The sequence below is a fragment of the Engystomops pustulosus genome, chromosome 5 (genome assembly GCF_040894005.1).
Source record: "Engystomops pustulosus chromosome 5, aEngPut4.maternal, whole genome shotgun sequence".
NCBI classification, from domain to species: domain Eukaryota; kingdom Metazoa; phylum Chordata; class Amphibia; order Anura; family Leptodactylidae; genus Engystomops; species Engystomops pustulosus.
In genome coordinates, this window is record NC_092415.1 from 17,878,343 (window position 1) to 17,905,676 (window position 27,334).

The 27,334-nt window shown below is 42.3% G+C and overlaps 1 protein-coding gene across 3 annotated transcripts in view; it reads right to left on the reverse strand.

The window, feature by feature from the left end:
* Positions 1-3,025: 3,025 nt before the first annotated feature.
* The window catches only part of DEPTOR (DEP domain containing MTOR interacting protein), a 67,472-nt gene continuing 43,163 nt past the window's right edge, over positions 3,026-27,334 (reverse strand). For all 3 annotated transcript variants that reach the window (XM_072151260.1, XM_072151259.1, XM_072151261.1), the window contains 5 exons: positions 15,608-15,784; positions 14,850-14,987; positions 12,598-12,668; positions 11,106-11,210; positions 3,026-8,339 (listed from right to left, as the gene is read on the reverse strand). In XM_072151260.1, the coding sequence (XP_072007361.1) occupies positions 8,211-8,339; positions 11,106-11,210; positions 12,598-12,668; positions 14,850-14,987; positions 15,608-15,784 (620 nt within the window). In that variant the 3' untranslated portion in view covers positions 3,026-8,210. The remainder of the gene's footprint in view (positions 8,340-11,105; positions 11,211-12,597; positions 12,669-14,849; positions 14,988-15,607; positions 15,785-27,334) is intronic.

The window sequence follows — 27,334 nt, forward strand, 5'->3', positions numbered from 1 at the left end:
TTGTCACTGTTGTGAAGAAGACCACTTATAAATATGGTCACCATTGTGTAGAGGATCTTTCTAATAAAGGTGGTCACCCTTCTAAAGAAGTTCCTCCTTATATATTCTGATACATTGGGGTCACCTTTATACAGAGGCTACAATTATATAGAAGGTCCTCCTCACTAAAATGGTTACCCTCATGGATACTCCTTTTGGCCACCATTATATAGAAGATCCTGGGGAAGAAAGTCCTACTTTTGAAGAGGATCACCCTCGTGAAGAAGATAGTCCTCAAGAAATTTTAGACGTTCATCCATATTCAACATCCTAATTAAAGGATTCACGAAGAAGAAGGTCTTCCTGCTGTCACAATTAGATCCTTCATATAAAGGTGGTCACACGTGTGAAGAAGGTCGCTCTTTTGGTCATCATTTACAGAAGATCTTCCTTTCACCATTATATGGAAGACCCCCCCCCTATGAAAGCGGTCATCCTTGTGAAGAAGATGCTCCTCATAAAATTGGGCCCCCCTTGAAGATGTTCATAGTTTAAAAAAAGGACAAACCTTTCAAAAACTTCATCTAATAAACATGGTCGCCCTCTTGAAGAAGGTCCTTCATTATACAAGAGACCCTCCTTATAAATACGGTCACCATGATATAGAAGATCCTCCTTATATTAGTAGAACCTCCTTACTTGTGTGACAATATTCAAAGAGGATCAAGGAGATATGAAGGCGGTCCTACTTATAAAAATGAAAAGCCTTATGAAAATGTTTAGGACATCTACCACCAGGATGAAGGACTGTAAACCAAGCACACTGACATACTGATGTGTGCCCCCTCTGGCAGGATCTGCTCTTCTTGTAGCTTTTTAGGACCTTGTTTTTACCTCCATCGATGTCAATGAAGCCTGGAGCCCCTTATGCTCATTTGCATAATTTTATAAACCTTTATTTCTTAAAAACAAGCGCATAAAAAGCTACAATAAGAGCAGAACCTGCCAGAGAGGTCACACACCAGTATGTCAGTGCACTTGGTTTACAATCCTTCATCCTGGTGGTAGATGTCCTTTAAAAATGGACAAGCCATACATAAAGGTTCAACTAATAAAGATGCTCATCCTCTTGAAGAAGGTCCTCCTTTTGGTCACCATCCAACAGAAGATCTTCCCTATAAAGGTTGTCACCCTTGTGAAGAAGGTCCTCCTAATAAAAAGTATCACTCTTTAGGGAGAAGGTTCTCCTTATGAAATTGGGCAACCCTATGAAGATGTTCCTCCTTTTAAAACCAGTCACCCTTATATTAAGGTTTAACTCATATAGAAGGTCACCCTCATCCATTTGGTCACCAAAGTTACAAAGATGGTCACCATTACATAAAAGGTCCTTCTTATGGAGGTGGCCATTCTCACAAAGCTGATCATTGTGTGATGAAGGTCGTCATTCATGGGCCTTTATGGATTGTTCCCTATTATACACATTTTCAAAAAGTTGCAAATCCCAAAAATTGCACCGAATTACAAATTCCGCTTCCTCTGTACATGAACTCACTTGTTACCTTGTTTGTAGTGTTTATGGGAGTAATTCCCAAAGATCGGTGGTGGCTCTTATCTGGGTGTCGAATATCCTTTGGATGTATTAAGGGATTGACCTTGTTGACCTGATGAAGGACCTCTGAGTCCTGTGGTCCAGTGGGATTATCAGGGAGAAGTGTTACACACGGGCCGCTCTATCCCCTGTGAGCCTGAGGGTCCTGCGTGTCTCCCGTACCACAGTACAATGTTACCCCCCTCTGGCAGCGGTGGAGGTGAGGATGTGCGAGTTATGCAAGAACTGGAGATGGGGATAATTGACACTTCACACTCCATTCCATCTACCTGACGAGACACGATGATACATTCCTCCAGTCCTAACTATGACCCTCACCCCGAGTGCCGTCACTCAAACATCATAAAAGGCGCCTAATGAAGGAGGTTTACAGAGCAAAACAAAAATATTCACACCCTTCATTTATAGGGAATTACCACCAAAAATCACCGGGACTCATCTCGACCTGTCACCTAGAAGATGCCGCTCCTTGAGCAATATGGCAGCAAAAAATTTGATGTTTATACTTAAAAGTTGTCACAATGGGGCACATTTACTTACCCGGGCCACTTGCGATCCAGCGGTGCATTCTCCGACCCTGATTCGGGTTCTGCCGGGATTCACTAAGGTTGTGCACCCAATATCCAGCAGGTGTCGCTGCTGCGCCGAGGTCCGCCGCAGTTCACCTTCTTTGTCCCGGTGCATGTAAGTGCTGATCTTGTGACACAAATTCTTTTTTAAATTCCGCGTTTTTTCCGAATCTGTCGGGTTGTCTGACGGCCACACCCCCGATTTATGTCACGTGAAAGCCGGCGCCGATGCGGCAAAATCCCGGGGCAATTCGGCGCAAATCGGAAAGCGTCGGGAAACCCGACAAAAGTGCGCGATTCGGGCCCTTAGTAAATGAGCCCCAATCTGTTAAATTTAGGGCTAATTAGAACATATGTAAAAATGTCAATTACCCACCCCGAGGCCTCCAACAAATTTAGGCCAGTACCCCGTGCAGTCTTTGCCACCCTACAAGTCATTTTCTATTAACTTCGGTAGTGTGATCAATGTTCACCCGGCCCATGTCAAGTGGGCCGCAAACAAGGTAACATTGCGTTATTCATGTGCATAAAGCCTAATAGTCTGACATGGGATTAAATAACAACTGGTATCTCACAACTAAGGTTGAGGGAAAGGTAAACCAACTTCTGGGATTTCCCCTTCTGGTGGATGATAATCCTAATTGTTTTTATAACTAGAGGTATGTAATGACCCGCAGTATGGGGTCGTTACTAAAGTCTCGCTGGTAGTCCTGCTGGAGTGGATGCTGCAGGCCTGATCAACCTGTCTCAGTCTGTAACCCAGCTTTCTAGGTAACGTCCTGAGCTGGTTATAAGTAGAACATCAGCACCATCTAGTGGCCAAACATGTTTTTGCTGTGTTGTAGATAAGACTCGGATGCAGATGACGTGTTAACAGTTTATTCTTTCATCTCTGATAATGAGACATTATGGGTTTGGGGGATTTGGCTCCTGTTGCACATTGATTAGAATTACATAGAAGATTCCGGACTATTTGTAAAGTTCTCGCCTTCTGCAGCCACACTGGTAACATTATGTGGGGTCACTTCTACCTTGTACATTACACGTTTTCCCTCCTCCTCCACCATTGGTCAAGTATAGGGAAAAAAATCATATTAAAAACATAAAAATGATAATAATAAAACACAATATATAATAAAATGATAAAACCTTTTCTTTTCCTTACAAGTATAATAATGATTTATGACGCCGCTGACACCGTCCTGATTTTCTGGGCCATTTGTGAGAACTTGGCACTTGAATCCGCTGCAGGTGATGACATCATAGATACCTGTGTGATGTCACAGCTGCCAGTGGAGGGGTAGGTAGCATTATATATAGATAAATGACCCAGTTATTAGACGGCTGCCCCAGCTGCACTGCATAAAATGTCAGTAGGAACTGCATTTTTTTCTTCTGATACATAGCACCAAAACTTCTGCACAGCTGTAGATTTTATAAAAAGCTTCCCACTTATTCCATATGCAAAGAGATTACACATCTGGGACCCTCTGTGAGCATGAAAGTTGGGGTATTTGAGTCCCTTGTGTCATTTGCATAAGAGTAAATCGATTTAGAAAGAGAATTTGTGATGAGCTTGTCCTCACACTGCTGTGCTCTGTTCACTGAGATGACGTACTGTGAATAACTGCTGTAGTATTCAAGGTGGAATCACAGCATAAAAGAGGCAGCTCAGTGCACAGAGCAAAGGAGATATATATAAAAAAAAAATTAGGATTGTAACCTCCCAAGTGTAATAAGGTATGACCTAACACTGCTGTGCTCTGAGCTGCAGTGCTGTGAGTAACTGCTGAATTATCCAAAACAGAAATCTACTATAGCTTTTATTCCGTGCCAACAAGAGAGGCAATAGAGCCGCTCAGCGCTCAGATCAAAACCGATATAAATAAATGAAAATTCCAGGATTGTAACCACCCAATTAGGTATGTCCTCACACTGCTGTGCTCTGAGCTGCTGAAGTATCCATACAGAATTTACTACAGCTTTTATTTACTGCATATAGAGAGGCATTGGGGCAGCTCAGTGCACAGAGAAAAATAGATATAACTAAATGAAAATTCCAGAATTGTAGCTTCCCAATTGCAATTTATGCATGTTCTCACACAGCTGTGCTCTGTGCACTTAGAGGCTATAGTTTGCAAACGGGAATCTACAACAAATTTTATTCAGAAAAGAGGTGACTGCACAGCTTGGGGGATATAAATGGATCAATATTCCTGAATTGTGGCTTCCAATGGGCAATTAGGCACGTCCTCACACTGCTGTGCACTGAGAAACTTTGCTTTGAGTGCAGTAGTACTCAAAAAGCTTATATTCAGAGCATACAAGAGAGGCTATGGTGCAGCTCAGTGTACAGGGGGTGTAAAGGAACTAATACTTCAGCATTGTGCATGTAATCAGGAATGTCCTCACACTGCTGTGCTCTGTGCATTGAAAAGTTGTGCTCTGAGTGAGTTCTGTAAGGCCCAAACTGCAATCTACTACATCTTATATTTAGAACATACAATAGGGGCTATGGACTTTCTTACTGAGCAGGTGATATCAATGAATAACAGTTTCAGGATTGTATCAGTTAGGCGTGTCCTCACACTGCTGTGCCCTGTGCAGTAAGAAGCTTTGCTCTGAGTGCTGTAGTATCCAAATAGGATATTTATAAACAATATTAATAAACATTATATAGTAAGCTCCCTCTAGTGGTGGCTACAGGCACTTTACAGATTTTTAATTAAATTTTTCTTACGTTGTGCAGAAGTTTTGGTGCTCTGTGTCAGTTATTGAACAACAATCATTACAAAGATATAATAATAAAAAAAATACAAATTACACAGAATTTACACTCATTAATTTGAACAGGTTTTAACATAAATTCATGTGAGTTTCTAGACATGAGATTTTAGGCCACAGAGAGGGGAGGGGGAGGGGCATTCTGCTTCTTCCTGATTGGTTGAGAGATACACATATAGAATAACCTCTCACCATAAAGACTATTGAACCCATATAGAAAATTTGGCAACATCCAAAACATCAAATGACTGTATATACTTTACTTTTTGGACCATAAGACTCAAGGGATGATAAGTTTTCTTCCCATATTTAGAATTTTATGCAAATTTGATATTAAAAATACAATGTAATTGATCAAATATGTAAATGAGAGGAACAGGGTATTAAAGGTGCAACTTAAAGGAGATTCCCAGCTTAAATTGATAAGTTATATATAGCAAATGGGATCAGGGGAGCCAACATCTGGGACCCCTTCTGGCACCAGAAATCAGAGCTAGGGTGACATGTAGTGGCCAGGTAAGGGAACTGCAACTCAGCAAACATTCAAATAAATGGGACCTGAGCTGCAGTAACACATTTCAGCCACTACTGGAGCTGTTCTTCCAGGTATGAGACTCCTACTGATAATATCCTTTGGATAGGTCATCAATGTATAAAAAAAAAAATAAAGGCCCCCTTAAAGGGGTTGATTTCCTAAAGCCTACTTGTGCAGAGTCTAGGACTCAAATGGAAAAGTTGGGGGTGACGTATGTCATTGTAAGTATCAATGCATGTAATTATTACCCCAAAACTCAAGAATTTTTTCAACATTTCCTCTGTCACAGTGATGGGTATCCCTTTAACTAGCACTTCCTCTCTTGGAAGACAGGTGGCAGTGGTGGTCTGATATCTTCACCAACTATGCTGGGGCTTAGGAGGTGGGTACTAGGCTATGATTTACCAACATCACCTCCCAACAGAACAAGTACGAGAATTCTGCTTAAAGGGGTTGTTCAGTTTTATCAAACTGATCACCAACGGATAAGTGATCAATATTTGTGACACCAAAAAAAAAAAACTACTTTGTTGAAGTAAAGATGGATTTTTTGGATGAAATTTTTATTGCATTATAAAATCTGAGGAAATATTTAAAAAGTTAGATATTAGTTAAATATATTTTGTATTGTTGGCTCCCAAAGGAAGCTTCTTCTATAACACAGCAGAAGCAGTGGACAAGACCTGTGATGACATCATGAAAAGAGGAGGAGCCAGAGTCCTGCTGTGGCCAATGAAGTTTCTAATAAACAGCCCTGTCTGGACTGTTACACATATCTACACTGCACTACAGCAGTATGCTATCAGTATACTATGTTTATAAAACTTCAGGAGAACAAGAGCAGGACACTGACTCCTCCCCAATTATGACATCACCAAAGGTCCTATACCATATGAAAATAATCTGTGTTTTGTGCCTTTGCGATGATGCTCCCTCTAGTGGACATCAGTGGTATATACTTGTTTATATATAATATTCTGTAATTTTCTATATTTCCTGATAAAAGAAAATACTGGAAAAAAAAATCCCCAAATTTATCGATTTTTAAAATTACTTTGGCAACAAATTCCCTTTATGTCATCCTCACTCAGCCACCCCCCGTTGCATCACTCAGACAACTAGTCGTGTGACTATTTTTGGACTTTATTTTTTTAGTTTTAAAATTGGGAGTCTTACAATCCTAAAAATACAATATATATTTTTAAAAAAAAAAATCAAACACAAGAGGATTCCTTGGCCTTTGAAACTCACATTTAGAATTCACATTCAGTATAAAACCTCCCTTTAATTTCCCTTTAAAATATCCTAATTAGTTTTTTTTTATATATTATGCAAATCTCGTAGAATCAGGATATTACAAAATGTACCAATATACAATCCAAATGTATTCATGGCAAGAGGGGGGAGTAAAAACGAGCATCACATGTACTACAATACAATCAGGCGCGTACGGTTTTGATTCAAGTATTTCATGATATTTTTTTTTTTTTTTTAATTTTAAAATTTTTTTGTTTTTATAATCTAGCTTGTGTCTGTAGTGAATAAAACACTATTCTAAAAGGGATTGTATAATAGTAGAACTACACAGCTGCAGGGAACAGCGCCACTCTTGTCTTCAGGCTATGTCTGGTATTGCAACTCAGGATCAGTGAAAGCACAAACTCCAAAATCTCCAGGCCAAATACGGCCCGCCACCTAATTTTATAAGCTCCGCTGATAAAAAAAAACCTGCATGTTGTTAGTAGCAGCAGGACTGTTAAAATATTATTATTCCAGCAGTATATAACAGGGATGTGTCCTTACACTGTTGTTCTCTTAGCTCTCTGCAATGAGCAGCTCCACAGCCACAACCATATACTCTAACTAGAGGCTGTAGCAGGCATCTGGTAAAATACTACTACACTGCGACCACAGGGAGGGGCTGTGGAGCAGCTCAATGCAGAGAGCTAAGAGCACAGAAGTGTGAGGATACACCCCCAGTGCTACGATCTTTTAATATATAAAAGGAGGATTAATCATTAGTCAGAACAAACCACATACAGAAGTGTTATGTATGTCGTAAACTCTTTAGCTCCCCCTAGAGGTGGCTGCAGGTAGATTTTTTTTTTCATTTTTTCATTGTCAAAACAGATTCCCTTGAAGTCAATAGGGTTGAGCTGCAATCCCACAGACAGTGTATGTTGTAGGCTCTTTAGCTCCCCCTAGAGTTGGCTGCAGGTACACTTTTTTTCCCCAAATGTCAAAACTGATCCCCTTGAAGTCAATTGAGCTGCAATCCCATAGACGTCCCACGGACAAGAGAGGCGCCGTTTCCCTGGAAGAAATCAGCCAAGTCTAATCTTATAAACCCCTTTAAGACGTGATCACTTAATGGAAACTAATGTCTAACTATACGTGGCATTGAACACAATATATTATTATAACATCACTGTGATTCCTTAATGGCACTTATCTTTTTTTGCTTCTACCTATGTAACATTCAACACAATATAGAGATCCACACGTATAAGAATTACAGTACATATAAGATTTAGCACAGCTTATTCATTGCAAAAAAACAAAAAAACAAGGAATAACATCATTAGGAGGTTTTCCTCCATCTTCAAGTTTCATCACATGGGGTAGTCGTGGGTGACCAAAAATAAAAGAGACAGTTTCGGATTTGGGCGGAGCGACCTGATTGATTGATGACGGTCACCTGACCCCACAACATCCAATGGCAGCTTTGATCTCAAGGGTTAATTTCCTCCATGACCTCCATGACTATGGTGCGGGGGCCGGTAAGGATGAGATTGCTGACAGCTCGGAATTCACAGTGTAGAACATTGAGGCCGTTGACGGAGACAACAAATTGGCGAATCTAGAAAAGAAAAAAACAGTTACAGGATCGGATTAGTCGGGTTGCGACACAAAGAACCACCCCCCTACCGATCAATTGGTCAACACACAATCTAATCCAAGAGAAAAGTTCCATTCTCCGTGTAGTGGACGAGCTGTGTTACTGCATCTCTGCTCTGAGAAAACGACAGCTCATCCCACAAGAATCAAGTCCTCATAATGGAAAAATGAAAGAATATGCATATTGAAAGGCAGACATCAGTCACGGACTGTAACGATGACCCACTTCAGTGATTGATTGGTTGTCTGCACTCCAATACAATGTCCCTGAAAAACACAGCTGTTCTCCGAAAAAAGAAACCCTCATTATGGAAAAATTAAAGGTTATGCATACTGTAAGGGACAAATCAATTCCGGACTGTAATGATGATCCACTTCAGTCTGTGACCGGTTTCAATGAAAATCCCATGTATAAAATAAAGCAGTGTAGGATTTATGGGGTGAGTAAAGTTTTTTTTTTCCCATTTCTCTTAGTATAATCCCATCTCACACATGGCTACTTGAGAGCCTTTAAGTTATATGCATTCCTATATGATGTCCCTGAAAAAATTAATCTTTTCCCAGAAAAATGAAACCCTCATGATGGAGAAATTAGAGCACATGCATGTCAAAATCATGGACTGTAATAACGACCCACTATATTCAGAGAACCCCCGTGTCGGGACAAGGAATTGGAGACTAGATAAGGGAACCAGATAGATTCAGGAATAAATCAGTGTGGGATTCGTGGGGTATAGCTTTTTAGGTATGTATCCATTTATGTATAATCCGATCTCCCATAATGCTATCTTGAGAGGAGCCTTTCAGTTCTATGCACAATGCCCCTGAAAAATACAGCTTTTCCCAGAAAAAACAAGCCCTCATAATGGAAACAATAAAGGATATGCAAGTGGTAAGGGACATATCAATCATCCACTGTAATGATGACCCGCTTCAGTCAGTGATCGGATGCAATGAGAGTCCCCAAGCAGCTACCAAGCAGTGTTGGGAATACCATAAATAAGTGCGGGATTCATGGGGTGAGCTTTTGTTTTTTCCTTTTTTTTTAATGCATTTCTTTTTGTATAATCCCATCCCGCATATTGAGAAGAGTCTTTTAGTTATATGCACTCCATTACGTTGCCCTTAAAAAATACGGCTTGTCCCACAAAAAAACAAGCCCCAATATGATAAAAAATACTTTGTAATCTTTGTAAATCTTTAATATGAGTCTCAAACAAAGTCAGATTTATTAGACTTATTACGCTTTCCTGTATGCAAATGAGCTTCCCAGCTCACTGGGGCTTATGCCGCGTCTATAGGCGTTTATGCCGCGTCTATAGGCGTTTATGCCGCGTCTATAGGCGGTTATGCCGCGTCTATAGGCGGTTATGCCGCGTCTATAGGCGGTTATGCCGCGTCTATAGGCGGTTATGCCGCGTCTACAGGCGCTTATGCCGCGTCTACAGGCGCTTATGCCGCGTCTACAGGCGCTTATGCCGCGTCTACAGGCGCTTATGCCGCGTCTATAGGCGCTTATGCTCACTCCACCACCCAGTAACACAATCGCCACAGTGATTGACATCCAGCGTTCAAGGAAGAAAACGGGTGCAATGGTAATCATGGCCACGCCCCCGCATAGAAGTTAATTTGCATAAAGATAACAATGCGGGTTTTTATGGGTTAAGGGGGGTTCAGGCACACAGAACACCATGACTCCCCTTAAAGGAACACTACAGGCAAAGCTGATACATTGTATTACACCTTGTGCAGGGCCTGAAGGGAGGAGCTAGGAACTTGCTCCTCCCTTCAGGTCCCGCACCGTGTATTATCCAATGAATAATCTATGACTGGAGTGTCCCTTTAAGCCAGCACTGACGTTGCTATACATCTCTGTTTATAAGCGGGCATTTCCATTGGCACGAAGCCGCTGCTGCGGAGGTGTGGAACTCACGGCTTGTCTGAACCTTACTCCCCCCTCCAGATGTAATCGGTTACACAATTTGGCAGCGGAGACCGTCGCAGCAGTTTTTCTAGCTCAGCAGTTATCCGGCGGAGGGCGAGCACAGTATCAGACACAGAGGCCTATTGAGACACGTCCTGGACCTGGCAGGGGGAGGCGCTGGCACAGGTCTGCCGTATTATCATTAAGGGATCCTTATTGTTACCTTCCTCTCACTAACATCCATGATCAATCTGTCATCATAATCTGTTATGGAACAGAGGGATTATACGCAATTCCTTGTACAGTCATCCATGATGCATGAGATTTAAAGGAAACCTGTCAGCAGGATCGCTTACAGGTGTTTGCGGGACTATGGCTCTGTCTTTGGACAGTCATGTGGATCTTTATCAGGGGGGGTAAATGTTGTTACATTTCCCTATGGTTGACAGCTTCACCATTTAATTATTCCTATGAACAACCCCTTTAAGGTTGGCCAGGATTGTTAAAAAGATGGCTGCTTTCTTCTGAAAATAGCGCCACATCCCATTCACAGGTTGTACACGGTATTGCATTTCAGTCTGATTCACTTTAATATAGCTCAGGTGCAATAACACACACGGCCCAGGGACAGGGGTGGCGCTATAATTGGAACAAAGCAGCAATATATTTCCAATATGAACAACCCCTTTAAGAAGGACTGTTGTATATGAACACACGAGGAGACTATTAAGGCAATGCTTTACTCTAGAAGTTTCATTTGCAGCAGATGGGGTTTTCATAACCTTTATGCGAAGGACAACTTACTTTCATTCCAGCAGAGGCTGCGGGTCCACTGGGGTCCACAGCCTGTATGTGACATGGCTTACTTCCTCGTACCACAAATCCCCAGCCCACGGCATCACTGACAATCTAAAGGGGAGTAAAAAAAAATTAAATTATGAATCCACATACATAAGGAAAGATACAATAACTTTGCAGAAGGAGAGGAGTGTGTTGATCTTGTAGGAGAAAGTGACTCGATTAGACACAGGCTGCCGGGCAGACAGGGAGTGGGTGGACATAAAAGAACAGAGGCCGGAGGGGGAGGAGACAGAACATTATGTAGATTAGTAAAAGCAGCAGGAGAGGAGTGTGTTGATCTTGTAGGGGAAAGTGACTTGAGTAGATACAGTTCTATGCAGACTTAGGAAGAGGGTGGAGAAAATAGAAAAGATGCATTGGTGTGGAGTGGAGACAGGAAATTATGTAGTCAGTCAGATTCTGGGAATGGCAATAGCAGCAGGAGAGGAGTGTGTTGATCCTGTGCGGGGAAAGCGAGTTGAGTAGACACAGGCCACATGACACAACGATAGTGGGTTGAGATAATAGGAGAGAGACAGGGCAAGGAGACAGAACGTTATATAGTTTAGTATTCCCAACAGGAGAAGAGTGTGTTGATCTTGGAGGGGAAAGTGACTTGTATAGATACAGTTCTATGCAAACCTAGGAAGAGGGCAGAGAAAATAGAAAAGATGCATTGAGTGGAGACAGGATATTATGTAGTCAGTCAGACTCTGTGGATGGTAATAGCAGCAGGATAGGAGTGTTTTGATCTTGTAGGGAGAAAGCGAGTCGAGTAGACACAGGCTGCATGACACAACTATAGTGGTTTGAGATAATAGAAGAGAGACAGGGGAAAGAGACAGAACTTTATATAGTTTAACAATAGCAACAGGAGAGGAGCGTGTTGCTCTTGTAGGGGAAAGTGACTTGTGTAGACACAGAACAAATTGGAAGGGAAGGAGATATAATAATATATAAATTAATAAGAACAACAGGAGAGGAGGGTGTTAATCCTGTAGCAGACACAGACCACATGGCAGATACAGTGGGTTGAGATAATAGGCAGGGGGAGGAGAACATTATATAGTTTAGTAATAGCAACAGGAGAGGAGTGTGTTCATTTTGTAGGGGAAAGTGACCTTTGTAGACACACTGAAGACCTAGGCAGTGGGTGTAGAGTATACAAAAGATGTGATGGCTGGAAACAGGACAATACACAGTCAGAAAGATTCTGGGATTGGCAATAGCAGCAGGGTTGGAGTGTGTTGACTTTGTAGGAGAAGGTGACTTGAATGGACACATTGAAGACGTAGGCAGTGGTTGGAGAGTATAAAAAAGTTGCGATGGCTGGAGAGAGGACAATATGCAGTAGGAAGGATTCTGGATTGGGAATAGCAGCAGGATCGGAGTGTGTTGCTTATGTGTTGTACTAGTGACCGGCATCATGTTAGTGCGGGGTAGGACGCCTACTTACAGTTAGGGTTTTCCTTGTATAGGGCGCACCGGGAGCCAAGAGTTCATCCAGTGTAACTGGCCTTTTTAACACTGTGAAAAAAAAAATGTCATTTACATCCCAATTCTTGAACAGGTCCTTTTCATCAGGGGCCCAACATGAAGCACAGGGGTGTAGCATGGTCTGGGGTCAGTATTTGGGGGGAAAGCGTTTGATGGGATCTGTCATTGGGGAGTAAACTGCTTTTGGGACCATATTCAGGGGTAATTAGTTTTGCGTAGGCAAAGTCGGGTTTCAGTATGGGACTGGAGGTCAGTATTTATTAATGGGGTCTACTTTTTAGGTGGTCTAATCTAGTCTCTCACTATATTTAAAGAGTCTATTCTCAAAACAATAATAATAATTCAAGTATTACAGATGTAGACATGTAAAAGAATTCAGTGCACACATGGTGCAGATATACATATATTTATATCTAGATATCTTGATGCATTATCCATAACCAATAAGAATGTAGAATATAAAGAACACTACCAGTACTGCAGTACCTACTTTTACCCTGTAGGTGTCACCATTGTAGCTGTATGAATATGATATGTAACATAACAATATACAGGCAGTCCCCGGGTTACGTACAAGATAGGTTCCGTAGGTTTGTTCTTAAGTTGAATTTGTATGCAAGTCGAAACTGTATATTTTATCATTGTAGATCCAGACAAAAAAATATTTTTGCCCCACTGACAAGTGAAATTTAACATTTTTTTTTGCATTTTTTTTAATTACAGACACCTTACAGCTGATCATTGCAGTCTGGGACAATAGTAACATCCAGAGAGGTCATCAGAGGTCAGAGTGGGCAAAGGGGTCCGTCTGTAACTAGGGGTGGCCTGTAAGTCAGGTGTCCTTAAGTAAGGGACTGCCTGTACAGATACTCAAGCTACTGGTTAGTAATAAAAGTATAAAAAACAGAGAATCCGAAAAAATCAACACTAAACTACTGAAATGCGAACAGAAAAATCTTTACATTCTGACACTACTGTGAAAATAGATGAAAGTATAATATTGGAACAGGAAAAAAAAAAAATTAACTTAGCCAAAACTCCCCAAATTATGACACCTACAGCCCCCCGATCATGAAAGCGGAGGAACTCCGCAGCAAGCCCTGTGTGCAGGATAGGGTTAACGCTTGTGACTTCCACCCTTGGCACTTGTGCCATGTTCCGTTGGCATGTAGTAGGAGAACACGCCCCAGGGGCCTCATCCAAGTATGAAGGAGCCTCTATTGTGTAACACGGCACCTCTGTACGAGGGAGGACGAAGCCTACGATACTTATAGTGGAAGGATATAGTAATGTGTCTGCTTTATGAGGAGAAGAGCAGCTCCGGAGCACAAACTGCAGCAACTCAGGAATGTCTATAGGTGTGAGATTTATAGGAGATGTATAGATAACATTGTGTATTCAGCTTCTTATCTGAAGTAGCAGAGGACACAGAGCACTAGTAAGTAGTAGTAGCAGCAGTAATAGTAAGTAGTATGTAGAAGTAGTAGTAAGTAGTAATAGTAGTAGTAGGTAGTAGTAGTAGTAGTAGTAGTAGGTTGAAGTAGAAGTAGTAAGTAGAAGCAGTAAATAGTAGTAAGTAGTAGTATGTAGAAGTAGTAGTAAATAGTAGTAAGTAGTAGTAGGTAGTAGTAGTAGTAAGTAGTAGTAGGTAGTAGTAGTAAGTAGAAGTAAATAGTAGTAGTAAGTAGTAGTAAGTAGAAGCAGTAAATAGAAGTAAGAAGTAGTAAGTAGAAGGTAGAAGTAAATAGTAGTAGTAAGTAGTAGTAGTAAGTAGTAAATAGTAGTAGTAAGTAGAAGTAGTATTAAGTAGTAGTAGCCGTCTGACCGGGTGCTCTGGACGTGTCCTGTATATAAAGCAAGGTCGGGGAGTGTGTAAACCTATACACGGGGTTAATGAGCTGCACATTGTATACATAGAGGCAACATATGGAAATGTAACCCCTTCCCTGCCAGGAAAGTGTCCGGCTACAATATAAAGGGCACTGAGGGAAGATTAGCTATAGCAGCAAGGTATAGAGGTAAATGGTTCACATAAAAGGGACATTTATAAAAGGACATTTCATCCCCTACCTGAAAGGACTAGAAGTTTAATGGGGTAAAAGCTGGTGATTGGGTAACATTTAAAGGGAACCTTTTTCCAAATATTATGTGGATGAGGTTTATACTTTGTATACGTGACATGACTACGGGTAGACGCTGGTCAGGACTTACCTGATTTGGGATTGCAGAGTACCACGGGAGGGCTGTTACTGAGGGTGGGGCTACTACTAAAGTAGCCGCTGCTGGTGCTGCTGCTCATACTGCTCCTCCTGATGGCCGCCCCCGCTTTCACTTCACTGCCGGGACTCACTGCAAGTACAAAGCCACAGGATATAGGGATTGGATCATTGGAGATTTCCCGGGGGGGTCTGACAATTAATGAGTGCACATCCAGGGACCTCACCTTCATCCGTCCTGGGGTCATCCAGACAATACCAGGCACGACCACCATACTATCAATGGCGCCGTGCTTGGTGCTTTTATCTACTTCCGTTATCACAAAGCGGCTTAATTTTTGGGGTAGACTTCCCCTATAAATCCATTACCATCATACACCCAGCCTATATTTGCAGCCTATGGGGTGGAGTTAAAGGGGTTGTCCAGTTACTCAAGTGAAAAATCAAGTTTTCCCCTATCCACATGACAGGGGATAACTTGCTAATTGGTGGTGGTCATAGCGGTCGGACCCCCATGTATCATAAGATGGGCGGACCGTATAGCAGAAATTAATTTGCTATATTCAGCTCTATGGCGCTGTTCAATCTCTGTCAGATGCGTAGACGGTGAATGGGGCGGCATAGCGCCTGATGCTCCCTTCAGGATTCGTGAGGTCCGACCACTGTGACCCCGACCAATCAGCAAACCACCCTCCATCCTATCCCCTTATCTGTTGTTGTGACTGGACAACCCCTTTAAATTAAGCAACTTACCAGAGAGGAAGCTTGTGGACTTGTCGCTCTGTTTCCGCAGGCAGAAGGGGCTGTCCTGACTCTCCACCACCGCCTGGGGTCTCTTGATGAGAAGCTCCATGACTCTTCGTCTCCTCCTGAAGTTCAGTCTGAACTGGTACAGAAGCTTCCCGTCCACGAAGTGATGCTTCCCCAACACTGCCATCAGTAGAAAAGACACAACATGAGACCGCCATATAGCGCACGGCAGCGCGAGGCCCGCCATATAGCGCACGGCAGCGCGAGGCCCGCCATACGGAGCACGGCAGCGCGAGGCCCGCCATACGGAGCACGGCAGCGCGAGGCCCGCCATACGGAGCACGGCAGCACGAGGCCCGCCATACGGAGCACGGCAGCACGAGGCCCGCCATACGGAGCACGGCAGCACGAGGCCCGCCATACGGAGCACGGCAGCACGAGGCCCGCCATACGGAGCACGGCAGCACGAGGCCCGCCATACGGAGCACGGCAGCACGAGGCCCGCCATACGGAGCACGGCAGCACGAGGCCCGCCATACGGAGCACGGCAGCACGAGGCCCGCCATACGGAGCACGGCAGCACGAGGCCCGCCATACGGAGCACGGCAGCACGAGGCCCGCCATACGGAGCACGGCAGCACGAGGCCCGCCATACGGAGCACGGCAGCACGAGGCCCGCCATACGGAGCACGGCAGCACGAGGCCCGCCATACGGAGCACGTCAGCACGAGGCCCGCCATACGGAGCACGTCAGCACGAGGCCCGCCATACGGAGCACGTCAGCACGAGGCCCGCCATACAGAGCACGTCAGCAAGAGGCCCGCCATACAGAGCACGTCAGCAAGAGGCCCGCCATACGGAGCACGTCAGCAAGAGGCCCGCCATACGGAGCACCTCAGCACGAGGCCCGCCATACGGAGCACGTCAGCACGAGGCCGGCCATACGGAGCACGTCAGCAAGAGGCCCGCCATACGGAGCACGTCAGCAAGAGGCCCGCCATACGGAGCACGTCAGCAAGAGGCCCGCCATACAGAGCACGTCAGCAAGAGGCCCGCCATACAGAGCACGTCAGCAAGAGGCCCGCCATACAGAGCACGTCAGCACGAGGCCCGCCATACAGAGCACGTCAGCACGAGGCCCGCCATACAGAGCACATCAGCACGAGGCCCGCCATACGGAGCACATCAGCACGAGGCCCGCCATACGGAGCACGTCAGCAAGAGGCCCGCCATACGGAGCACATCAGCACGAGGCCCGCCATACGGAGCACATCAGCGCGAGGCCGCCATACGGAGCACATCAGCGCGAGGCCGCCATACGGAGCACGTTAGCACAAGACCGCCACACGGCGCATGTCAGCACGAGACCGCCACACGGCGCATGTCAGCACGAAACCACCATACAGCGCACATCAACATGAGACCGCCATGAAGTGCAAGTGCAAAAGAACACCAGGTAGTGCTGCCATATAGTGCACATGAACATGGCAGCGTTACATCTTAGAGCGCTGCACTGCACAGTCTCTACTGCTCAGTGACAGGGGAAGATTTACTGTGTATTTAGTTCTTGAATGTGGAATAAATGCAACAATTTTGGCAACTTTTTTGGTGAAAAATGTTACATCTCGTTCTAAGCCGCCGGTTGTACTACGACGTGAACAGTAACATTAACACAAACAACAAAAACAAACAAATCCGATTCTAGTACAGCCACAAACCACTGAGCGCGGCCGAGAACAGCAGCTACAGCGAAACACATGACGGGACCTCTGCCAAGACACAGAGTGACGGAAAGCAGAACAGGGGCAGAAATTAACCCCCCAAAGACCAGGCTCATGCGAATACTCAGCAACTACTAAGCTTTTTACTGAAAGGGGTTGTCATGAATTACAATTATTTGCTTTCTTGCAAAAACAGCGCCGCCCCCTGACCACAGGTTGTAAGTGGTATTGCATCTCTGCTATAAGACTCCATAAGGACAGGAGAGACAATGTTGCAATGAGACGTGTGAACATATGTGGTTGTGTTCCTATTTACATAAGTAATAAGTAATGTCCCAGGTGTAAGGGAGGGGGGATGACAGATGGGGGTGTCGGGGGCCGTGAGATGTCAGTAAATGATAAAGCACCCAATACAATCCTATGATGGATTTGTCATCCAATTATGGATGTGTGAAAGCTCCGGACACGAGGAATATGTCCCAATAGTCTGACAGCTGGAATTTCCTACTAAACAAGAGACCCCTTGTCACCCGGTAAGACTATGAAGATGATAATACTCCATTTACTCCAACAGAAGCATAGAGAACCATTAGAGTGCAAAGGAATAAGGGACCCCCCATTCCCGTGATCTCTGGGGGTCCCAGGAGCTGAATATGGAGATATTCTAGGGACTACAAGTTATCAGATGCGGAGGGATCTTATCTTGGCAAGCGGATTAGTGTTACAAGTCATCTCTGGCGGACATTGCACTATATTCATTTCATCACACTGTAATACTTCTTTACCCCGGTATCAAAATCCATCCTGATAAACCAGGGACATTACTCCTAGATCCAGGCACCGGGACGGTGGTATCTTCTTAAATGAGTTATCCATGGCCTCCTTCCCTCTAAAATCCACTTTTAAAATTATGTCAGTGAGTCAGGAGAGCTCCTGGGGGTGTTACCAGAGTCCCTCCGTGCTGTAGCCTCATAGACTATTACAGTATCTCACCATCTCCCCTCAGCACTTGCCCCTTCCAGTGCCTGATATCTCATACAGTAGGAGGGGGGAGTGATCCTGTAACAGCCTGTAAAGCTACAGCATGGAAGGGTTCTGGTAACACCAACCAGAGACCATCTGGCTTATTAGCATAATTTTCAAAGTTGATTTTAGAAGGAAGGAGGCCATGGATAACACATTTAAGATAATTACCAGTGTCCTGGCGCCTGGATCTGTAAGTGTCCCTTGTTTATCATGTTCCGGGGGATTAGGGGGAACATTGGTATAAGGTTGGGGCACGGACAGTGACCTCCGCAATGAAAAGAAAGGACAAAATTAATAGCACAACTGCAGAGGCTGCTTGAATAGAAAAATAATTTTCGTATTAGTATTACTACCCGAATTAAAGGGACTGTCCACATTTAGATAATTTTTTTTAATTAGAGGGTCCTTCTTAAATTAGATAATAGGTTGACCCGCAGCTAAAAGAGAAGAGCTGTGGGGTGTTACCAGAGCCCCTCCATGCTGCAACTTCAACAGCCGTTACACTGTCTGCTGCTCCCTCAGCACTTCCCCATTCCACTGTGCGAAAAAAAAGCAGACAGAGAGGGTTGAAGTGCTCCTGCGCAGTGTAACAGCCTGTGAGGCTGCAGCATTAAGGGGCTCTGGCAACACCCCCAGAGATCTTCTGGTTTACAAATGATTGCAAGGATTTTAGCCACTTGTTAACCTATTATGAAATTTTCAGAGGGCCCCTATTATTTAAAAAAACATTCGCTAGAAGTGGCCAATCCCTTTAATTAAGGTAATAATCCTAATACAAAAATTTTCTGTCTATTCAAGCGGCCTCTGCAGTGGTGCTATTGATTTTGTCCTCTCTTTTCATCGCTGAGGTCACTATCCGCGCCCTGGACCTTGTATCGATCAGTGGAGGTCACACATCGGATAGATCGGAGGTAATTCCTCTAGAGATTACAGCCTCAGTGCGGCGACTTCTCGCCCTTTAATCCCATGTGACTCCAGACGTGTGGACAGGAGGAGTCTGCACATCCATATTGAAGTAATTATAACCCCGACTGCTGCAGCACCTGATGGGAAGATCATTTAGCTAATTGCACTTCCCAGACACAATGGACCTGACTGCAGAACAGACCCGGATTGTACGAAACAATCAGAACAGATGGAGGATAATTGTGGCTTTTCTAGTCGCTTTCTTCCGAAAAGTTAAGAGCAAAGACAAAAATTTTCTAGAAGATCAGAAGAAAGTCCCTTTAAATATTAGGGTCAGACAAGTCCCATAATGTGGGGCAGATGTCCTTGTTCTCATGCGTTTCCCTGTTCTATGGAATATGGACAGTATGGCGGCCATATTTCCTGGGGCAAGACTTCTGTGCGGTCCATATTAAAGGGCTTAATTAGAATAGGTGATGAATATCTGATCCTACAGCCGCCATCCCCACTAACAAGCTGCCTGAAGAAATTTGGATCAGAACTACTCCTTGACAACAGCGCCGGACATTGCAAAGTGGCTGTTCTTGGTATTGCATCTCAACACCATTCACTTAAAAGGGGAACGAGTATTATGCTGGTATTGAAAACAGTAAAAACCCATTTAAAAGGGAACCTATCAGCAGATTTTTCCTTATTAAAAACTGCTCCTCAGGAAAAGGGGTGGAATGTCTTTTCTAGATTTGCCTTGGGAAATTTCACCCATTTATCTATAAGAAACCTCCTCCAAAGTCATTTGAAAATGAGCAGAGGAGAGTCATATTTTGCCAGAGAGCGGAATCAAGTTTAGAGGCTGCAGGAGGATTGTCACTGTATCACAGGACAGGTCTGTCGCTAATGAAATACTACAACAACAAAAAATAATAACTAAGGACTAAAGGCAGAAGAGGACACGGAAATACTAGAGGAACCTGACAGCAGCTGATTCTCCTGAGTCTCTGTGAAGAACATAATCCCAATTCTAAGAAAACCACATTGTTCATGTTCTGAGAATCTGATCACTCAGCCCCCCCCCCCCACCCCCCCCCCCCGGCAATAATTGGGTTAATTAATTGATAATCTAAAGGGATTCAGTTTTCTGGAGTCCAAGAGAAAACTCACTGGAAAACCAAAATATTCTATGCAGAAATCTCGGGTATTCCAGGTATAATATACGTTACAATGGATGAGTGTTATGTATATATTTATCTGAGCTGCATTATACAGCACAACCATATACCGCTATACTAGCTCCAGCCCTCTGCATACTGAGCCCTCAAGGCAGGAGAGAGATGACAGCTGGAATCTGCACATTATTTTGGGTAATAACACATAATATTTACTAGATTTTTGGAGTATAACCCCACAGTGATTCCAAGGACAATGACCCCCCACAAGTCCATGATCTATTCCCACATCCACTTTTATTCAAAGACTTTCATGTCTGTAACAGGAAACACATTCCACTTCTTATTCACAATCATCCTTTCATAGGATAAAAATTGCCCATAAATACATCAAGAACATAGATACAAGATATATAAAAAATACACTGCCCCCTGTGTACAGGAATACAACTACTATAATACTGCCCCCTATGAACAGGAATATAACTACTATAATACTGCCCCCTATGTACAGGAATACAACTACTATAATACTGCCCCCTATGTACAGGAATATAACTACTATAATACTGCTCCCTATGTACAAGAATATAACTACTATAATACTGCTCCTATGTACAAGAATATAACTACTATAATACTGCCCCCTATGTACAAGAATATAACTACTATAATACTACCCCCTATGTACAAGAATATAACTACTATAATGAGAGGGAAACAGGTATAAGCGCTCACACACCTGGACATGTAGTCTGTAATCCAGTCTCCACTCCTCTGGGATGCAAGAGAGCCTAGTCCGCCGGCCACGGACACAAATAGTGAAAATTCAAATTCAAGGAATAGCTCAGCATCAGTAGTAAAAATCCATTCTTCTTTATTTCATTTAAATTAAAAAGTCCATAGCAAAGACCAACGCGTTTCAGGAGAATAATCTCCCTTAATCATGGTAACATTTTGCTCAATGCACAACCATATTTAAAAGAAAAGAGGACTGACATGGGCGGGTACATGGGCGGGTACATGGGCGGGTACATGGGCGGGTACATGGGCGGGTACACCCAAGTCTGGACATCACTTCCTCTTTACACAGCAGATACAATTACAAATACACAGTGGATACAATTGTCATTACAAAACATTTTATACATTTCTTTAAAAAATCATCATAAGGTCTTCCCTGAAATTCATACCTGAGGGGATCCTAGTGTTTAAATTCATAATCCAATAAGCCTCTCTTTTTCTTAATGCTTTTAGCCAGTCACCACCTCTTTCTGGTCGGTTAACCCTCTCTACACCAAAGAATTTCAAAAAATTTGTTGTTCTATTGTGTTTTTCTACAAAGTGCTTTGTCGCCCCTGATATTCCCTTACTTTTCTTTGACACATCCCCTATATGTTCACTTATTCTGTCCTTTATTTTTCTTTTTGTGCTGCCCACATATTTTATGCAGCATGCTGTGCATTCAATGACATAAATCGCATAGTCTGAATTGCAATTAATGAATGTTTCAATATCAAAGGATCTGTCATTGCTTTTCACAGTGTTACATTTTTTGGCATATGCGCACATATTGCACCTACTCCCATGACAAGGAAAAAAGCCCTTCTGTGAGAGCCAAATTTTTTTATTTTTTTGTTCTTTGTAAAGACTAGGGGACACTATGCTTCCAATGGTTCTACCTCGTCTGGCTACAAATTGCACTCCCTCCTTTAAGATAGTTCGTAATTTTATGTCACTATTCAGCATTGGCAGATATTTTTTTACTATATTACACACTTGCCCATAGTTGCTGTTAAAATTTGTTGAAAAGGTGATTTTTTCCTTTTTTTGTTTTTTTCTTATTGCACCCTGTTCAGACTCTAATAAAGTGCTTCTGGGAACAGTGTCTATGCGTTTTTTTGCTTCCTCAATATGCCATCGCTTGTACCCTCTAGACTTTAAATTTTGGGCTAATTTCTCACATTCTACTTGAAAAACCTTATCTTCAGTGCAGTTTCTTTTTAGTCTGTGCATCTGACCTAGTGGGATTGCTTTTATCGTGTGGCTCGGATGACAGCTATCAGCCTGTAAAATTGAATTGACTGCTTGTGGTTTACTGTATGTCTCTGTGAGGATTGATCTGCATTTAGGATCTCCTGTGAGGAGCAGATCCAAAAATGATATCTTATCCTTTGCCATATCTCCTGTGAACACCAGATTGCAGGAATTATTATTAATATATTGCCTGAATGAACTTATTCTGTCCTCTGGTCCCTTCCAAATAATGAGGATGTCATCCATGAATCTGCCATACCATAGTATATCACCTATAAAAGGGTTGGCAGATCCATAGATGACACCCTCCTCCCACCAGGACATATATAGATTAGCTATTGATGGACTGAATTTTGACCCCATCGGGGCTCCCTCTGTTTGTAGGAAAAAATCACCATTAAAGCAAAAGTAGTTAGTCTGAAACAAGTGGAATACAGCTGACAAAAGAAACTCCTTCAAATTATTCTCATACCCACTGTATTTGTATAGGTGGTGTTTGAGTGCTTCCATAGCCAGGTGATGGGGGATGCAGGAGTATAAAGCTGTGACATTGTGCTCCCACAGGACTTTTGCAATATATTTGCCTTATAACACTTGCTTGTGTGATATCTTGGAGGGCAAAGTGCAATAAGATGATCTGACATTGTCCATTTCTCCACGGAACTTTTCTGGAAGTGTGATTCTCATTTAATTATCCTTCTTCATATTGAACTGTGTTCACATTGGACGCTTTTCTCAACATGGCAGATGTGGTGTCAAATGACTCTGATATGAATAATGTATTTAATACGGACTTAGAAGCACGTTTTTCTAAACTTACAAAGATGTTTAATGATCGGACAAATGAAGAAACAAATGTTTGTAGAACTGAATTAATGAAACTAGAAAAACTGCTGGTATCGGAACAGAGGATCTGGTGGGACCATCATACCCTTAAAAAATATATTGAAAAGAGCATGATCCCACGTGGACTTCGTCTAAGAAAAATGCCAACTTTCATATATTCTGACGAATTTAAAAACTCATGGTTTACTATCTTGAGCGAATGCTCTATGAAACTAATGCATCTTATTGTGGAACATGAGGAAATAAAAATGGAAGAACTAAAACTTAATATACAAGATTTAAGACAAAATGTGGGAAAATACTCAGACACTGCAGAGTATAAAGATCTAAACTCCAACATCATGAAAAATCTTCAACATCTGGAGCAGACGATCATGGATACCAAAAGCCGCAAGTATCAGAGAGATATTAATGATTATGCCACAAATACAGTATATGAGTGGAAAAGAAAAGAACAGAGGGGACGTTTAAGATCTATTTTGAGGAAACCTAGGGAAAAACATGTATCCTTTACATCATCAGAGTTGGAGACATCGGACTCAAATGTTGATTTATCCGATAATGACAATGCTAGTAAAAAGAATAAAAAACAACAAAAAAATAAACAGGCATCAAAAAACGGAGGAGAGGTGGCAGAAGATGGAGGAGGTCGAAGGTATACTACAAGGAAAACCACTATCCAATCAAACCAAGCCCAAACAACTTAAATATGGACTGTGTGAACAATGTCATAAACTTGTCTGCCACGGTTTTGAATGAATATCAGATAGAGGTTCTAAACAAGGGCTTGGGGTTTGTTCCCACTAATACGTTTAACATGTTTGACACCCTGATGGATTTAAATAAATTTATTAGGTTATTAACCATTAAAAGACATTTTTTTGATGATGAATGTGCAAGCAATAATATGCCGGTTGAGGTGTCAAACATGCCAAATGAATATGCGGATATGCTGTTTGCAGAACAGAATACTTTATGTGACTTACAAGATCTATCTAGGTTGAATACTGATACTGCCCCTCTAACTCCAGGTATTCTAATGACTCCCAACCCCCACTTCTATCCCATCAAGTCTAGAGCTTCTGTTCTGGAGGACTTTCATGCTCTGATTGAGGGAGAGCTGAGAGACCTACATGAGCAGAACCTAAAGACTGATACAATTCCATCTAGGAATTTAACTAAGAAACAAAGTGTTGCCTTGTATGACATAAAGAGGAATCCTAATATTGTAGTCCGCAGTGCGGATAAGGGGGGTGCAGTGGTCATTTTAGATGCTAAATTATATGAGAAGATTGGATACACAATGCTTGATAGAGAGTCTACCTACAGAAAGCTTAAAGAAGACCCAGTAGAGTCTTTTTCAGAGCATCTTCTGAGATTGTTAGAGGAGGGTAAAGCTCTAGGAGTTTTTTCCCAAAAAGAAGCTAATTTTCTGTTTAATAAAAACCCCATCACACCTATCTTTCATGGATTGCCAAAAATCCACAAACCTGTTTTCCCACCTCCGCTAAGACCCATTATTGCGGGTATTGGCTCCCTGAATGAGGGGCTGAGTAACTGGGTGGATTTGCACCTTCAGCCCCTTGTTCAGAGAGCCCCTGGATATTTAAGAGATACAACATCTGTACTTCAGGCAATGCGCAATATTGCGTGGGATGAGGGATGCAGGTGGGTGACTTGTGATGTCACAGCTTTATACTCCTGCATCCCCCATCACCTGGCTATGGAAGCACTCAAACACCACCTATACAAATACAGTGGGTATGAGAATAATTTGAAGGAGTTTCTTTTGTCAGCTGTATTCCACTTGTTTCAGACTAACTACTTTTGCTTTAATGGTGATTTTTTCCTACAAACAGAGGGAGCCCCGATGGGGTCAAAATTCAGTCCATCAATAGCTAATCTATATATGTCCTGGTGGGAGGAGGGTGTCATCTATGGATCTGCCAACCCTTTTATAGGTGATATACTATGGTATGGCAGATTCATGGATGACATCCTCATTATTTGGAAGGGACCAGAGGACAGAATAAGTTCATTCAGGCAATATATTAATAATAATTCCTGCAATCTGGTGTTCACAGGAGATATGGCAAAGGATAAGATATCATTTTTGGATCTGCTCCTCACAGGAGATCCTAAATGCAGATCAATCCTCACAGAGACATACAGTAAACCACAAGCAGTCAATTCAATTTTACAGGCTGATAGCTGTCATCCGAGCCACACGATAAAAGCAATCCCACTAGGTCAGATGCACAGACTAAAAAGAAACTGCACTGAAGATAAGGTTTTTCAAGTAGAATGTGAGAAATTAGCCCAAAATTTAAAGTCTAGAGGGTACAAGCGATGGCATATTGAGGAAGCAAAAAAACGCATAGACACTGTTCCCAGAAGCACTTTATTAGAGTCTGAACAGGGTGCAATAAGAAAAAAACAAAAAAAGGAAAAAATCACCTTTTCAACAAATTTTAACAGCAACTATGGGCAAGTGTGTAATATAGTAAAAAAATATCTGCCAATGCTGAATAGTGACATAAAATTACGAACTATCTTAAAGGAGGGAGTGCAATTTGTAGCCAGACGAGGTAGAACCATTGGAAGCATAGTGTCCCCTAGTCTTTACAAAGAACAAAAAAATAAAAAAATTTGGCTCTCACAGAAGGGCTTTTTTCCTTGTCATGGGAGTAGGTGCAATATGTGCGCATATGCCAAAAAATGTAACACTGTGAAAAGCAATGACAGATCCTTTGATATTGAAACATTCATTAATTGCAATTCAGACTATGCGATTTATGTCATTGAATGCACAGCATGCTGCATAAAATATGTGGGCAGCACAAAAAGAAAAATAAAGGACAGAATAAGTGAACATATAGGGGATGTGTCAAAGAAAAGTAAGGGAATATCAGGGGCGACAAAGCACTTTGTAGAAAAACACAATAGAACAACAAATTTTTTGAAATTCTTTGGTGTAGAGAGGGTTAACCGACCAGAAAGAGGTGGTGACTGGCTAAAAGCATTAAGAAAAAGAGAGGCTTATTGGATTATGAATTTAAACACTAGGATCCCCTCAGGTATGAATTTCAGGGAAGACCTTATGATGATTTTTTAAAGAAATGTATAAAATGTTTTGTAATGACAATTGTATCCACTGTGTATTTGTAATTGTATCTGCTGTGTAAAGAGGAAGTGATGTCCAGACTTGGGTGTACCCGCCCATGTCAGTCCTCTTTTCTTTTAAATATGGTTGTGCATTGAGCAAAATGTTACCATGATTAAGGGAGATTATTCTCCTGAAACGCGTTGGTCTTTGCTATGGACTTTTTAATTTAAATGAAATAAAGAAGAATGGATTTTTACTACTGATGCTGAGCTATTCCTTGAATTTGAATTATAACTACTATAATACTGCTCCTATGTACAGGAATATTACTACTATAATACTGACCCCTATGTACAGGAATATAACTACTATAATACTGCCTCCTATGTACAAGAATATAACTACTATAATACTGCCCCTTGTGTACAGGAATATAAATACTATAATACTGCCCCTGTGTACAAGAATATAACTACTATAATACTGCCCCCTATGTACAGGAATATAACTACTATAATACTGCCCCCTGTGTACAGGAATATAACTACTATAATACTGCCCCCTATGTACAAGAATATAACTACTATAATACTGCCCCCTATGTACAAGAATATAACTACTATAATACTGCCCCCTATGTACAAGAATATAACTACTATAATACTGCCCCCTATGTACAGGAATATAACTACTATAATACTGTCCCCTATGTACAAGAATATAACTACTATAATACTGCCTCCTATGTACAAGAATATAGCTACTATAATACTGCCCCCTATGTACAGGAATATAACTACTATAATACCGCCCCCTGTGTACAGGAATATAACTACTATAATACTGCCCCCTATGTACAAGAATATAACTACTATAATACTGCCCCCTATGTACAAGAATACAACTACTATAATACTGCTCCCTA